Source organism: Vanacampus margaritifer, chromosome 19, assembly GCF_051991255.1.
Source record: "Vanacampus margaritifer isolate UIUO_Vmar chromosome 19, RoL_Vmar_1.0, whole genome shotgun sequence".
Classification (NCBI taxonomy): Eukaryota; Metazoa; Chordata; class Actinopteri; order Syngnathiformes; family Syngnathidae; genus Vanacampus; species Vanacampus margaritifer.
In genome coordinates this window covers 4,742,574-4,759,614 of record NC_135450.1, presented here as the reverse complement: position 1 = coordinate 4,759,614, position 17,041 = coordinate 4,742,574, and the positions used below count along the sequence as shown (strand labels likewise).

General features: G+C 39.6%; 1 protein-coding gene across 10 annotated transcripts in view; it reads left to right on the top strand.

Moving 5' to 3' along the window:
* LOC144039641 (kinesin-like protein KIF13B) overlaps positions 1 to 17,041 on the top strand; it is a 39,738-nt gene that overhangs the window by 21,211 nt on the left and 1,486 nt on the right. For 3 of the 10 annotated variants that reach the window (XM_077553200.1, XM_077553201.1, XM_077553210.1), the window contains 16 exons: positions 535 to 667; positions 794 to 934; positions 1,100 to 1,129; positions 1,247 to 1,352; positions 2,330 to 2,456; positions 2,530 to 2,585; positions 2,669 to 2,787; positions 3,800 to 3,976; positions 5,615 to 5,707; positions 6,421 to 6,573; positions 6,642 to 6,719; positions 6,858 to 6,914; positions 8,716 to 8,809; positions 8,889 to 8,998; positions 12,507 to 12,569; positions 15,214 to 16,294. In XM_077553200.1, the coding sequence (XP_077409326.1) occupies positions 535 to 667; positions 794 to 934; positions 1,100 to 1,129; positions 1,247 to 1,352; positions 2,330 to 2,456; positions 2,530 to 2,585; positions 2,669 to 2,787; positions 3,800 to 3,976; positions 5,615 to 5,707; positions 6,421 to 6,573; positions 6,642 to 6,719; positions 6,858 to 6,914; positions 8,716 to 8,809; positions 8,889 to 8,998; positions 12,507 to 12,569; positions 15,214 to 16,294 (2,618 nt within the window). The remainder of the gene's footprint in view (positions 1 to 534; positions 668 to 793; positions 935 to 1,099; positions 1,130 to 1,246; positions 1,353 to 2,329; positions 2,457 to 2,529; positions 2,586 to 2,668; positions 2,788 to 3,799; positions 3,977 to 5,614; positions 5,708 to 6,420; positions 6,574 to 6,641; positions 6,720 to 6,857; positions 6,915 to 8,715; positions 8,810 to 8,888; positions 8,999 to 12,506; positions 12,570 to 15,213; positions 16,295 to 17,041) is intronic. The other 7 variants (XM_077553203.1, XM_077553204.1, XM_077553202.1 and 4 more) reach the window with 7 other exon arrangements.

Below are 17,041 nucleotides of genomic sequence, written 5' to 3'. Positions count from 1 at the left end.
ATGAGAGATTCTTCGTCGTCGCTGGAATCGGCTTCAAAAGTTATTTCCTGCTTCATGGGGACCGGCATTTCTTCCTCCTCCTCCTCGCCACGTTGCTCAGCCTCCAATGAGCTCTCACAGCGCCAATCGTCGGTATTAGCGGCAGAAAGAAGCACTACGCGCAATACAAAATCTAACTTACAGCATTTCTTTCCAAACATTTTTCGACATACTGTACGCGCAGAAATGTTCGTATGTACCGTTGTTCGCAACTCGAATGTTCGTAAGTAGGGGAGCGTCTGTATAACATCAATCCCACCTTTTTTTAAATTGCTATACAAATACAAAATAAACACCAATCACTGATTAATAAACATTAATCAAGTAAAAAAAAAAGCTTTTGTAATACACTTTAATGCAAAATTAAAATTAATCAGATTAGTCAATTAATCGTTTGAATAATCGATCGATTATTCGATTCTAAAAATATTTGATAGTGGCAGCACTAGTTAAAAGTGCTGCAAATTCTTTGTTTCTTTTCCTGCATCTTTCCAGGTGGAGCGAGGTGACTCGGCGGGTGGAGCTGTGGGTGCAGCTAATGGAGCTAAATGATGCGGGCCAGTTCACACCTGTGGAAATTCTTCCTTCTAAGGACGTACGCACTGGGGGAATCTTTCAGCTCAAACAGGTGTGTTTTGTCTGAATATTTTTACCTGCAATTATTCGGCGTTAAATTGGTATGAAAAAAATTCTGTCAGGCATGATTATAATGCTCACTATCCAAAAACTACTCTTGTGAAATCTTGCCATTCAGGGTCAGTCCCGTCGAGTGCAGGTGGAGTTGCGCTCTGTGCCGGACTCTGGCACAATGCCGCTGATCTCCATCTCTATCCTGTCTGTGTCCATTGGAGACGTCAAGGTCCAAAATACAACAATAGGCAGGGACTCACTGCTGGTAAGAGGACATGATAATATTAATAGTACAGTATTGACATTGTTTGTTTGTTTTTGGGTGCAATTGTGTTGATCTGTAGTGATATGCCACAACTTTCCTTCCATCTGCCTTTTCCACGTTTTAGTTTTTATATCAAAATATTGATCTAAAAATATCTATTTTTAGGTTAGGGATGAAGAAATGGACAGCTACCAAGTAAGGTTTGCTCTTACATATCGTAATATATCAGCTAATGTATTTGGCCAACCTATGAAAGAGTTTTTCTTGGTAGGCAGAAAATCAAATGCTTATTTTGGTTGTGCTTGTGTGAAGGAAAACGATTTGGAGAGCTTGAGGGAACAATGGCTGGCCACGCTTACTCAGCGACAGGAATACCTGGACCAGCAGTTACAGAAAATTGTGTCCAAACCAGGTACAGGTGAATTAAAACACTCCACTGTTTTACATGCACATATTAAGAAAACATCTATTCAACTTTTTTCAAAAAAAAGTGATAGTAGGGAAAGACCGATTATTAGGCCAATTACCAGCGCCAATGTTTAGCATTTTGACGAATATCGGCATCAACCTTTTTGAAGAATCATACGACTGATGATAGATTAATTAAAAATTATGTTAACTTCAAGCAACTATTTATTACAATTTTTAGTTAGTTTTATAAGAGATTCTGCTGACGCTATGAACTGTTTGTACCTTCTGTTTTTACAAGTACAAATCCTACATTTCAGATATTTTGAAATTTGTGGAAAAAAAATATTTACTGTAACAAACAATAGGGAGCTGTTTACTTGTTAAATTTTTATTTTACTTTTTAAGACATGCTAATGATCCTGGGAGGTCCCAGAACTTTTTACTAAAATTTTAAAATTTCTATTGACTAAGATAAAAGATAAACTAACATGCAAATCTTACAAGAGTTTCGTTTATTTGTTTTGTTTTTTTGACACCAATAGTTGCACTTTTAGTGAAAATGAATATTTGCTCCAAATATTGGTTATTGACTTCCTTGATTATAAATCGGTACTGATATTGGCCCTGAAAAAAACATATGGGTCTAAGTCTAATAATAAAAACACAATTATTCCTGAATTGTCGCTTTACACATCCATCACTACCATATGAATAATACAGGAGCATCAAAGGGATCAATAATGGTGGTCATTGATTTAAGAACAGTAAAAAAAGATTATTTTAGGACTGATGTATAATTGATTATTGGAAGGGTTACGCCGGTATTATTAAAGTATTTTGTAATATTTTGCCATGTACGTTTATTGTAATTATGGTTGAGAAGACATTTCTAGTTCTACTTAGAGACACCCTGACCCTCGTTATCTTCCCTCCTTCATTACCAAACAGTGACGTCACCTGTTTCACCTGTGCATGTGCATACAGATAAGTCGGAGGACGATTTGGAGCGGGAGTCGCAGCTGCTTGAGTGCCGTCTGACACTCACTGAAGAACGCAATGCCGTTTTGGTGCCGTCAGCTGGCAGTGGCATTCCTGGAGCACCAGTTGAAAGGTGCGTGTTTGTGTCCAGGCCCACTGTTGCCGTTTATTCAATTCAACCAAACAATGCTGCTTTTCCCTTGCAGAGTTCCTGTACCTGGGATGGAGACACACATTCCTGTCCTGTTTCTGGACCTCAGCGGTATTTTGCCTGTAATTCTTTTAGCAACACATTCCTTCGATGAATCAAGGGTGAGCTCACTTCTGTAATGTTCTGGTCTGTAGCTGATGATTTCCAGTCGAACCTCTCTGCCCCTTTCGCCGGGGGTGTAGATGCATATCTTGCTGGCGAATATGAAGACGACTTCTTTGCCCTTCACGTTGTCAAACACTACGATTCAGAAGTAAGGTGACATGCACCGGTTCTGTTCTGTAAAATTATACTTTGTTTTTTTTCCAATTTGGTTAAAGACTAACAAGGAGTTAATTAAAGTAGCACTAAGAAACTTTTCAATCTTAATCAAATATTTTCATAACTCTTCTGATGAAACATCGACTTCAAACTAGTCGAATGGTACCTTTGCCATGGTCTGGGGGGGGGGGGGGGGGTCTGTATCCTTTTTACTGGCACTAAACAACTTTGAGGAGGATAGTAGGAACGCTGCTAAACAAAAAAACTACAAATGTGCTGACTGCTTTATGGCATATGTCACTTCCCTCTTTATCCATTCGTTACAAAGACAGAAGTCAATTTGACTGGCGCCGCAATGCGCTTGTCCTCATGAGAAATGTGGTCTTCCTTCAGGCATAACATTATTGCTTTTGTCTATATGGTGCCGCCATAATCAACATAAACTAAAAGTTCCTTAGTGTTGCTTTAAATATTGGATGAAAACATTTAACTCATTCACTCCCAGCCATTTTCACTGAAGCAACCCCCTTCGCTCCCGGCTGGATTTTGACTGATGACCCACAGAATATTGTGTTCTATTGCTATAAAAACATGGAACCTCCCAAAAGAAAGATTAGAGTCTCTTCTTTAATCTGGAAAAAAACATTTCTATCTGTTTCCGTTTTGCAACAATTAGCATTAGAATATAGCTAAATTTCATCAATTTTGCTTAAAACAGTGGGGGACCTAGAGTGTTGCAACCTGCTGTCCGTTTTTGTAATAAATACCATTGCTTTAACCGTTTTGTGCAGTTGAGAGGCTGCATCAAAGCCTTCTGTATGCATCAAAGCCTTCTGTATGCATCAAAGCCTTCTGTATGCTCTAGCATAAAAATTAAAAAAAAAAAAAACATTAAAAAACATATAAATATGTCTTTGGGACACTTAAAACATTTAAAACAGAATGTATTTATATGTTTTTGGGAGCAAATGAGTTAATTACATTTTCTCTTTGATGTGGTCTAGATAAAGGTGGAGGCATCCTGGGACTCAACAGTACATGAGTGCCCTGAGCTCAGCCGAGTGACATCTGGTGAGCAGAGGGTGTACCTGACCATCCGTGTCGTGGTTGAGTTGAGCCACCCTGCCCACATGCAGCTGGTCCTGAGGAAACGCATCTGTGTTAATGTCGCTGGGAAAAAGGTGAGCTACGATCTTTTGTTCCTGTTTAACAGCAGAATTACACAAACCTACTGTATCTAACTTTGTGGTGGTTAAGGCATAGGTAGAAAGAACCCATTTAACTTATTCTCAATGGGCGTCTATCGTCATCAACTGGCATCAAACTGTCCATGTGAAGTACATTTCTCAATCCTTGTAGATGCAGTACTTTGGATTTGATATCAGTACAGCTTTTGAGTTGAAGATATAGATTAGGTGGTGAATTTTGGGTTTCTGCAAAGATTATGAGGGTTAGAAGACAATTTTAGGGGTCTCACACTTGAACGCAGTATGTACTGTATAAGTATGATTATGGTGTAGACCAGGGGTCTGCAACTTGCGGCTCTGATGCCACATGTGGCTCTTTAGTCCCTCTTCTGTGGCTCCTTGTGGAGCTCTAAAAAAAAAAAAAAAATGTTGAAATGATTTCAAAAAAATTTTTTTACATTTTTTTTTCAAATTAATGATTTACATAAGAGTACATTAATATTCGAAGTCGGCAGAAAAAGAGAGACGAAAGGTCGATGAATACGTCTTTAAAATTCCCTAAAAATGTCCAAAAAGGAAGAGAAAAGCAGAAAATTTACATAAAATGTCAATGAAATTGCCAAAAATGCCAGAGAATAAAATAAAATGATGAATTTAAAAAATGCAGTACAGAAAATGCTCAAAAAGTGACCATAAAATGTGCAAAAACAAAAGAGAGGCAGAAAACCACCATAAAATATCTTTCGAATTGCCCAAAAAGTCAGAAAATGTATTTAAAAAAATCAAATAGCCATAAAATGTCCAAGGAAGAGGCTGAAAATGGCTATAATATGTCCATAAAATTTCCCAAAATGTCAGGAATTTAATAAAAAGTCAGAAAAGTCAAAAAATGTATGAACAACAAAGTATGAAAAAAAAAACTGACGAAAGGTAGAAGAAAATGAATCTCAAAGCATTGGATGCTGCATATTTTTGTTTTTAATTAGTTTTTGGGCCCTCAGTACATGAGTCTAACACTTACACACTGCTTCGGTCATCACAATGTTCAAAAGTTTTGCGACTCCCGACAGATTTTTTTGTTTTTTGTTATTTATTTGGCCTTAATTGGCTCTTTTGACAGGAAATGTTGCTATTTCTCATGGTAGTTAATAGAAAGTGTGTGTCAAAATTAGTGGAGTGAACAACGAACACCATGTAAAAAAGCCACTGATGAGCAAGTAAGTCAGCGTTTCATAGTTGTAAATCAATTATATACACTGGTCAGCGTCAACACATTCTTAATTAATCAGAGATAATTTAGTAAACTTTTCTAAAAGATTTTTCTTTAGCGCTGATTCCGAATCTGCCCTCGTTTTTTTCCAGCACATGGTAAAATATTGTGCTAGCTTTTATAGGTCAGATTTTAAAACAAAAATGAAAATACCACAAAATTCTGATGTGCTAGTAAAATTATGGATTTTTTTTTTTTCACTTGTGTTAACATTTTGAGAGAAGGGATTTGCTTGAATTTTTCAGTGAATGATTTCGAAATATTCAAAACAGGACCAGATACACACAGGAGGTTGGTGTCTATTAAAATGGGGAAAAAAGAGCACTTTTATGAACTTACATTTGTGTTGGTGATGCATGCAGGGTTTTGCCCAGAGTCTTCTGAAGAGGATGTCCCAGCGCAGCACCATCCCAGGAAGTGGCGTCACCTTTGAAATTGTCTCAAATATACCGGGAGTAAGTGTCTATACCATTTTATACAGATATTTATTGGGTAACAAAACTGAAACATAACCTAAACGCCATATTGGGTATTGTGGGGCACACATATCAGTGAAGGTTGATGATACGAGGCATGGCCGATCACTGGTTTGATGATTTACTGTTGTTTTAAAAAGTCATGGTTTCAATAATTGGTATTACTGGCTGTCACTAATAATGAGCTCGCTGTAATTTTTTTAGGCGATGTCGAAGCGGGGTGCCAGCGTGTATTAGTTAGCCCCATGGACAACATGAGTAGCCCACAGGTCTTTTCTCAAAATAGCCCACCAGTGATGGGACGCTAAGATTTTTTTTTTTTTTAACTTAACATGGTAGCTGTTTCTCCTGTAGCAAATAATATTTTTCCTTAAAAATGAAATATTTAGTGCTCAATGGGGAAAAATGTTTTATTTTTTACCAAGTGTTTCAAAAAGGGTCATTTTAGAGCTGTAATTTTCATACCGTGACACTGCAATATTTTTGTTCACGGTTATCGTACCATCACAATTTAATACCGGCCCGTGTCTAATACCATGATTATGCAACTGCCGTGGTTTTACTGTGAATCAATATGTGTTTATGTTGTAGCATTGATACCATATTGACTAAAAACGATAATGTAATGTTCTATTTATATCACAAATAAAACCGAAACCTTAAATAAAATCTTTTACTGATTGCTTCCTCAGGATTTTCATGGACCGGAAGACCGAGAGATGCTGGCCCGATTGGCCGCCAGCACGGATGATGACCAGTCAGGCGACAGTGAGGCAGCTATCGAGAAATACCTGCGCAGTGTCCTGGCTGTTGAGAACATCCTCACTCTCGACAGACTTCGACAGGTTGTGGTGAACGGTGAATACGCAGCATATAAAACTATTGTCCTGCTAACATAACATTTGTTCTATAGGAGGTGACAGTGAGGGAGCAACTAGCAGTCAAAGGGAAAGCAACGAGGCGCTGCCTCAGCACGCCAAATGTCAACCGGGTAAGTGAAAAGCAGTCTTTTCTACATCCCTGGGTAACATCTCTTAGTGGCCCTCATCTGGTTGGTTCTCCCCACCCCTGGCCCGACCTGCTGTCACTAACGCGCCACTACATGCTGCTTCTGCAATTCTCCACCCAGCTCTCAGCCAGCAATCTCGACATATTCATTTCAACTCATAAACTTGGTGACTTCAAGGTGAGAAGCATAGTACTTCAGCTTCAACCTGCTTTTTGTTTGTTTTTGTTAATACGCTTCAGTACGACGGTGTATTAGGGCCACGTATAAATATATATTTTTTTAGAGGGCGAGGAAATATTCAGAGAAAAAAACTCATAAAATTGCATGTTTATAAAGTGGCAAATTTGAGAGAAAAAAACTCAGAAACTTAAGCGAAATACACATAGCGTAGCTATAGTTTAATGTGAGGATTTGTTAGTGATTAATGGGACACTGTTTATAAAATGAAAAGGCAGGATGGAGACGGATTCATTCTTAATTTAAACTGTACTCATCATACACGGCAGCTAGAGCGACAACACTTCCTGATCCCCTATCAGCTGACTAACACTAAACAATCAGATTCTAGCATACTTTAGGTAAATGCAAGTGAATGACGGAGAGCAGCAGATTCGACACATCAACTTAGCTACTTATCCAAAAAAAAAAAAAAAAAGTTTGAATGTGGAAATAATAATTCTGGAAACATAAATGTACAAGTAAATATATATATATTTTTAAATAAACTTAAATGCTTGATCCACAGGGTGTGGACCTTCACAAAGCGAGTTGCCTTTGTCGCTGGCAGTACCCAACGCTTCAAAGTGCGAATGCTTAACACAGGGGTTAAAGTTCAATGTCAAAACTAGCGACTGGGATAAAAGTACGTTTTGCGGTTGATGTAACGCATCAACTGTTATGGAGAAAGCAAATCTACTTTCCTCATAGGCTAAATAAATAATCTATGTATCTGAGGTGAACAGCTCTCTGTCTGTCTGTCTGCATGTATGTATGTTTGTCTGTCTGTATGTATGCATGCATGCATGCATGCATTTAAATAGGTGTCAATTACACATGGATTTTCGTTATTCGCCGAGCTGGCCGGTGTCTACCCCTGCAAATAGTTGGGGTCCACTGTTACTGTCCAAGTTACATTATTTTAATAGTATGGTTTTAACAAGTAACGAGAAACTGCATCAGAAGAATACAATTTAAAAGTAAACCTCCCAACACTGCTTATATAGCATAACAAGACCATGTATATTTAGTTATTTAATTATACATTGATGCTGTCTTTTAAGTCTGCTTGATTTTTATCTCTCAAAATGCATCAAATTGATGTTTTTAAGTATGTATTAAGTATTGAAATTTTTTTGCATTCCCAATTACCCTCCTAGAGCGGTCGTATACATATCACATTTTTCATCCCTAAATATTATTATTTAAAAAGAATCAGTGTGCGCCCTACTGCCCTGCAAAATTTGTGTTAATTGACCAGAGTCAATTAAAACATAAACATTTTTTTCAGTCAAATTACATTTTTTTGCTTTAACCCTTGGCTTAACATCATATGGTTAAAGCCATTATTATATCCTTATTTGAAAACTAGACCGAAAGTATTGGCACGAACATCCGAGTAGTGTATTTCTCGAGTTTTTTTTCCTCACAAATCTGCCATTGTATAAAGTCGCAAATTTGCCACTTTATAAACTCGCAAATTTGCCACTTTATAAAGTTTTTTCCTCTGAATATTTTCTCCGCCCTCTAAAAAATATATATTTTATACGTGGCCCTAATACGCCGTTGTACTTCAGCTTTAAGCTTTCTCTTATTTTTTCAACTTTTTTGTTCAATGCCCTCATTGCTATATGAAAACAATAAGTTGTGTAAAAACTATAGAAGCCACTAAATGTTGAGCAGAGTCTTCAGTAGAAATTGTTTCAAGCCACAGATGGCATGTTCTCATGTGTATTTGTGTTTGTTGTGTGTGTCGGTGCAGGATTGGGAGAGTCACCAGGACCTCTCCGCTGCCGCTCCTCAGTCCAGGCGCACGATGCACAGCTTTATATCGCACAACCTGAACCCAGACACTGGTGCGACAAATTAGCCTTCCCTAATTGTTTCTTGTGATGCCAGAATTATCCTTCATTGTTTCTTCATCTTGCTTCTTAGGCTCTAGTCTATCTTCTCTTCCTCCAGTGAAGGCTGTGCCGAACATCCTCAAATCGTTGCTTTCTGCTGGCAAAGAAGAAAGTGGAGACCAGACAATTGTCCATCAACAGGTAGTCTCTTCAGCTCAGGATTTATTGTGTTCCTTATAAGGGATTTCAATTTTATATCGCCACGTTCTAGATTTAAAGGGGACATCTTAAGGATTATTGACTTTAGAATTTACATCAGGGGTGTCCAAACTACGGCCTTGGGTCCATTTGCGGCCCGCTATTTATTTTTCAGCGTCCTGTGATAAAAATGCTAAAAAATTGTATTTGACACGGCCTACAGGCTAGTTTAAAAAAACAACAAATCAAACAGTAGACAGAGTGAGAAGGGAGGGGGTAAAATAAAATACCGTAGATGCCACTACTACTACAAAAAAGGCTTAATTGTCTGATTTATGAATATATCACATTAATGACCCTCAAGTGTTTTAAAAATGGTCAGATGACTACAGTTTGCTCTTGTTTTGGCTCTAGTGGGTTACAGGCCTGACGACCACCCTAAAATTGAGAAAATTCCTTAAAAAGAACCCCGACTGTAATGACAAGATTGCTCTAAAGTTAGTTTTTTCCTAAAGGGACAATCAAAACTCTTGAATGCGTCTGGCGAATGACGAGAGCACGGCGTGGGGGAGGGTGACTCTACCAATAGCATGTTGTTTCTTTAGGAACGTTACGAGGCTTAACTTGCTTTCTTTATAGGCGTTTCACATTGCTTGGCAGAGAGCCGCCATTCTACGTCACTATACACTGAATGCGTTGCGACGTAAGTACGTCCAAATAAAGTTTCTACAAAACATATTAAAGTGAAAATTATTTTTTTTAAATGAATCGGGGTTCCTTTTAACTCCTTTGCCTTATCAACTCTAACAGAAAGCTGCTATATAAAATTGCTTGCTTGATTAATTTTAGCCTGTTAAATAAATTAAAGTAGATTATTTAATTTTTTTTAAGTGGCCCCTTGAATCCTTCCATTTTTCTTTATACGGCCCTCAAACAAAAGTTTGGACACCACTGATTTACATATTACATATAAGTTTCTCCGACCATGATTTAGCATTTTCAAGGACTTCACAAACACACGATCATGTCAAACTAAAAATAGTGAGCAGAGTTGTAATATTAGTTAAGATTAGCATTTGCTAACAGTATAGTTCGAAATAGCTTCTGATTACTGTCACATGCTGGGATGTTTGATGAAGTTGTTAATTCTCTCACTCCCAGCCATTTTCACGGAAACAATCCCCTTCACTCCCGGCTGTTTTACTATATTTTGACAGATTTTGCAAGGCTCACAACAGAATATTGTGTTCTATTGCTATAAAAACAAGTCATCACTTGTGGCTTTGCCGGAGAGTGAGTCTGGTCAACCGCCCAATCAGTCGCATCTCTGAGGCGGTACAAACCTGGCTAACAGACAGTGGAATGAACAAATGAGCAAAGAGCGGAGGCTAAGTAAAAAATCCAACATGGCTACTAGCCGAAGAGAGACAGTAGTGAATGACATCGTTGAATGTTGTTGTTGTGGGAAAAACTTAAGTGACGTTGCTCACCAAGACGACGTCACGCAAATAGACGAATTTGATTAGCCCGGCCTGTTTTCGGCCTGTGCCGAAACGCTGTTTATGGACGCCTGTCCGGGCCCACTTTCTTTTTGAAGAGTGTGGCTTGCCAGGCTAATAAAAACATGGAACCTACCAAAAGAAAAATTAGAGTCTAAAGTATATTTCTATCTGTTTCCATTTTGCAGCAATAATAATTTCATCGTTATTCGCAAATCTATTTAGAAATGAGAGTAAAAGAGCTTTTTTTCCCCAACATGACCGTGGGTGATCTCTTTTGCTCTGCTGACACCTGCTGGCCATTTGTGTAATAACTACCATTTCTTCAACCGTTCTTTGCAGTTGAGAGGCTGCATCAAAGCTTTCTGTATGCTCTAGCACAAAAAAACTTAAAAATACGTCTTTGGGACACTTAAAACGTATTTATACGGTTTTGGGAGCAAATGACTTAACCTGGTGCGAGGAGTGTTTATGTATGCACGCTGATCGACGTGCACTTGGCTTTATGGGGGGTTCACGTTTCTCTTCATACTACTAGTAGCCACTTGCTAAGCTCTAGTTACGCCCTTGGATGTTGTGTGTGTGGTTAATGGGGTGACCAGTGGCATATTTATATATAACAGGTCCACCTCTGAAACGGCCTCGATGAAAGATGCTGTATAATTCTTGATCCTTGGTGTTTTGACAAAAGCTCATCATAGATTTGAGATGATTTAAATTGTGAAAACATTATATTATGTGGCTCCTATGAAACGCACTGATGAATATCAGTCCTGTATAACTTTCGTTTTGTAATTTAGGAGCTAGCTGTTTAGAAATGCTAAGTAGCACCACTTAAGTGCAAATGATTGATGGGTTGCATAACATGTTTTCTAATGTGCTGTTTGGGATGAAAGCCGAGATTGTTCCAAACAGCCCCCACTGAGACGGGAACATACTGTGTAAAAGGAGCCCTAATTAGTAGCAGGTGAACTTGTCATGCTCGTGCTATCGAAACTCTTCACTGCGGTTAAAAACACGACGGCACTCCACTTTTCTGATGAGCACCTTCAGCCACAGTCTGCGGCCCACGGGGGGAATGTAATCAAGGAAATCGCGTGTCGTAGCGCTGGAGTGGAAACTCTCATATTGGCGGGTTGCTTCTGTAAAATCTCAACATAATAAAAAGAGAATGCATTTCAAGGTGGCGTCCTGCATGTGTCGACTTTCAGGTTGGCTGTCCTGAGCCCCCGCAGGACAGGATAGATGTGTTTGACCTGCTCTCGACTGTCCATGTAGGTTGAGATGCTGCTCAAGCGCCAGTGTCCTTTTTAGTTCTCAACTGCTGCATGGAGAATGAAGCGCATCGCTCAGAACGCTATGCATGTGTTTAATTCATTTATCAGCTTGTGTGCTGCCTCGGAGTCAAAGTCATTAGCCCCCCCCAAAAAAAGCTTCACATTTGAGAAAAAAATGTTTAAACACAAATGGCACAATATTTCATCAGCTAACGGCTCACGTCGAGTGGCAGTACAAGAGAACTGAATTGGGATAAACGATTCTGGATGCAATTATAATTGCACTGCAATTACCCTGATTGTTTCACGGTGATTGTCTGTTTGAGGGATCTGATAAACAAATATTTGTCTCATATCACCATCCTCACTGCTAATCTCTCCGCAAAATACATGTTGTTTCTCTTTGTGAAACATGAATATACAGACCTCATTACATGGATGAGAAGTGCAGGCAGGCCCAACATAATGAAACAGATGGCCTGGTTTGCTATCCCACTTTCATTTTCTTTCAGGCGCTGTGATTTCGCTATCTGTCTTACAGATCATACGTGAACTTTTCCCCATAGGCTCGATTTCAGTTTTACTGGCTCACTGATGACTGAATTGTATGATTTCTTCACAGCGCTAAATTGCACAAGCATGCTCCTTTGTAAGACGCTTAGAAAGAGCACTTGGAAAAATGTCGACCATGTTAGGAAACCCGAGTCGAGCCTTTAAACTGCTCCTCTGTTGCAGAATGTTCCTCGTATCATGGTGCAGTCAGCCAGTGTTGAAGAGGGAATGAACACACACCAGCAAGTAAGTTGAAGTGCCAAGATGTTCTCATTTGCTGCAAGCATCAAGTATGTCTTTTGGAATTTAGATCCTTTGGGAAATATTCACTCATATGTTGCTTTTATGATGGATACATCAGGACTTTTATTTTGGTACACCACGCTAGGATTGGGTGGAATTGTCTTTATTCTCCTGAACAGGAGCTCAGGGCCTTGGTAACTAACGACCAATCATGGCTCAGCTGTTTTCAGAGTTTGGTCATGTGACATTCACAAGCTGGTCGTTACCTGAGCCCTGAGCAACTGTGACGTCATCTTCAGTCAACAGGTGACAAAATGGCCACCCCCTGAGATGGATAAAAGCGGGTGGATTTTGCTGCTTAATTCATACTCCAGAAAGGCAGTATTAATCACAATACCGTGGTATATATATTTTTTATTTTCACTTTTATTTATTTATTTTGGTATTTTTGGTCCTACATCAAATAGGGTATTTCTGTATTGCGGATTTCACTCATCATGAAGCTTTCTGGAACGTAACCAAACCCCCGCGATGGAAGTGGTGCACATCGTAAACCAAAACCCCCCTTTTAGTGTAAATCGCCAATAAATAAAATTAACTATACCTTTACTGTTAGTGTTTCTTTGTAATATTGGATCAGTGCCAAAGTCTTTAAAATTTATATTTGGAAATGGAAGACAAGCAGAGTTCCAATAAAATCAATACAAACATCTGCAAATTGTACTTTTACTTGACAACTACTTTCATGTGTACAAGTGATGGGAAAATGAAGCTTCATGAAGCACTCGTGATATATATATATATATATATATATATATATATATATATATATATATATATATATATATATATATATATATATATATATATATATATATATATATATATATATATATACAGTGAGGAAAATAAGTATTTCACCCCCTGGTGATTTTGTGAGTTTGACCCTTTACAAAGAAAGGAACGGTCTATAATTTTCATGGTAGGTTCATCTTAACAGTGAGTGACAGAATATTTAAAAAAAATCCCAGGAAATCACATTATATTAATTTTAAACATTTATTTGTCTTTTATTGAGGAAAATAAGTATTTCACCCCCTACCAACCAGCAAGAATTCTGGCTCCCACAGACCGGTCATGTGACCAGGAGGCACACACATTAGTCCTCTTACTTAATTGGTATTCCTAATTAAGTTCCCGTTACCTGTATAAAAACACACCTGTTCACAGAATCAATCAATGCATCAGATTCCAACCTCTCCACAATGGGCAAGACCAAAGAGCTGTCTAAGGACGTCAGGGACAAGATTGTAGACCTGCACAAGGCTGGAATGGGCTACAAGACCATTAGCAAGCAGCTGGGTGAAAAGGAGTCAACTGTTGGTGCGATAGTTAGAAAATGGAAGACACACCAATTGACCATCAATCTCCCTCGGTCTGGTGCTCCACGCAAGATCTCACCTCGTGGAGTGAACCGGATCATGAGAAAGGTGAGGAAACAACCCAGAACTACACGGCAGGAGCTTGTTGATGATATCAAGGCAGCTGGGACCACAGTCACCAAGATGACCATTGGTAACACACTACGCCGTAATGGATTGAAATCCTGTAGTGCCCGCAAGGTCCCCCTGCTCAAGAAGGCACATGTACAGGCCCGTCTGAAGTTTGCCAATGAGCACCTGGATGATTCAGAGGAGGCTTGGGAGAAAATGCTGTGGTCAGATGAGACTAAAATCGAGCTCTTTGGCATCAACTCGACTCGCCGTGTTTGGAGGGCGACAAAAGCTGACTTTGACCCCAAGAACACCATCCCCACCGTCAAGCATGGTGGTGGAAACATTATGTTTTGGGGCTGTTTCTCTGCTAAGGGTACAGGACAACTTCACCGGATCGAGGGGAGGATGAATGGGGCCATGTACCGGGAAATCTTGGGTGAGAACCTCCTTCCCTCAGCCAGGATATTGAAAATGTGTCGTGGATGGGTGTTTCAGCATGACAATGACCCAAAACATACAGCAAAGGCAACAAAGGAGTGGCTCAAGAAGAAGCACATCTGCGCAAACTTGGTGACCAACTACAAGAAACGTCTGACCGCTGTGCTTGCCAACAAGGGTTTCTCCACCAAGTACTGAGTCATGTTTTGCTAGGGGGTGAAATACTTATTTTCCTCAATAAAAGACAAATAAATGTTTAAAATTAATATATTGTGATTTCCTGGGATTTTTTTTAATATTCTGTCTCTCACTGTTAAGATGAACCTACCATGAAAATTATACACCGTTCCTTTCTTTGTAAAGGGTCAAACTCACAAAATCACCAGGGGGTGAAATACTTATTTTCCTCACTGTATATATATATATACAGTATATATAATTTATTTTTTACTCCTCTAGATGGTGCTCTTGGTTTAAAGATAAAGTGCAATCAAAATTGATAAAATTTCCACTGCATCTTTAAACCAAGAGTGCCATCTAGAGGAGAAAAAAATTGCAAGTGATTTATGAAGCTTCATTTGTCCATTACTAAATGATATAGCTTTCTAAGCTCACTTGTGTCACTGCAGATTGAGAAAACTCTCCCTTAATGTTTTGCTGATATTTTTCAAGACCGTCAACATCCCTAACAAGTTGTTTTGGTTATCCTTCAGGTTCCTACTGAGGAAATCAGCCTGCCTGCCATCCACCAGGAGAGCCCCAGATCAGTACCTCTCCCTCCACCAATCATCCCAGAGACAGAAGACTCCACCCGGAGCTCAATGAGCGAAGCGTCAAGTGGTTACATTTCAACCAGCATCTCCACGGCAACGCTTTCAGACGTCTACACACTGAGCTGGGACCTTCCTCCGTCGTCAGGCCAAAGAGCCGATGAAGAAGAACATAAAGTGATACAGAGACTCCCCTTGCAATCTGACATGAGCTCGGGTTCCGAACCTCACGAGTCTTTCCAGGCAGCCGCCGAGAATAATGACGATCCGTCTGATTTAAATCACAGTCACCGGGAGCCAAATCCATCTCTTGTAGTACAGGGAGTCCAGTCCAATATTCCGACAACACATTTGGAACGCGACTCAAAAGAAACAGAGCAATTGAACAGTGAGCGACAACTAACAGACTCAAAACCAAAGACTTTTGTCCTGGAAAGTGTTCAAATGAAAATGAAAAAATCCACGAAAGCAATTCAAGAAGTGTCTGCGAAGAATGAACAATCCAAACAAGACCATACTAAGATGGAGTCTGAAGATCCTGCTCCTGTCTTAACCCAAATCTCATTGAAGGATTCTGATCCACTATCCTATTCCCAGGAACAATCCAGTGGTTCTGCCATCCCAGCTTCCTCCACTGATGAAGTCCACCTGGAGGCAACACTTGATGCTTCGGCAGAAGCCGATACGCAACGCTCCAAATCCCCCACAGCAGCAGCCAACCCTTTCAAGATCCAGAAAGTCCAGTCATCAGAGCTCAAGTCTTTCCAGCGTATACTCGGCGAGCCGGAGGCGGAGCCTGTTCAGACCGACATTTCAAAATCAGAGCCCAATCTCGCTGAGCCCTTGGAGCTCATCTTAGACTGCGAGGAAGGAGAAGCGGCCGCTGCGGTCATTCTGCCCGACTGGATAAAAGAAGGGGAATTTGTCACTGTAGGGAACAATAAAAGGGGCACCGTGCGCTACGTGGGACCTACAGACTTCGCCGAAGGCACATGGGTGGGAGTGGAACTTGAGGTACCTGCAGGTGAGTGGGGAAACCCCCAGAAAGTAATTCTGAGATCTAAAATGTTGTAGAATACCAAAGTGCTGATTGATTGAGTAATAATGGTAAAATGGAGCTTGGTGAAGCTTCATGAAGCACTTGGGATATTTTAGGGCTGGACGATTAACCGAAATGTTATCGCGATTTTGAGTTTGGCTTCTCTCGATCATTAAAACGTAATGATCAAAGTAAGATGATTAACTCATTCACCGCCAGCCATTTTAGAAAATGTCAAAATTTTCAATACCCACATGATATAATGTTCAATAATTATATGTAAACCGAATCTGCCAAATGACAGAATACGGTCTCTCCTTTCTGCCTTGTCCTGTTCTTTTTTTAATTGACAGGAGAAAAATGTAGGTTGCACAAAATGCAGCCATTACTCCCATGGACTCTCAAACTGTAAGGCTTTTCCCTTCAGGGATCGGGCAATGATGTCATCTTCTGGTGGTTTTGTATCAGTAAAGTTGTTTCCAAGCTTGATATTTACAGTGGAGCATAATTAGATTCTCCCCCACCTGGCCCCGTTGAAAAGAATGTATTTGACAGAGACAATATGTGCAGAATGCTGCGGCGCGTTTACTTGTGAAAGGACCCTGAATGCGCCATGTAGCTTGTAGCTAGCTCGAAGCAAATCAGTGTGATTCTGGCGTCTCTAATCGTCCTTTAAGCTGTTTCATGACACTCCAGTTGACGTTAACTGTAAAACTAAACACACGATAAGGA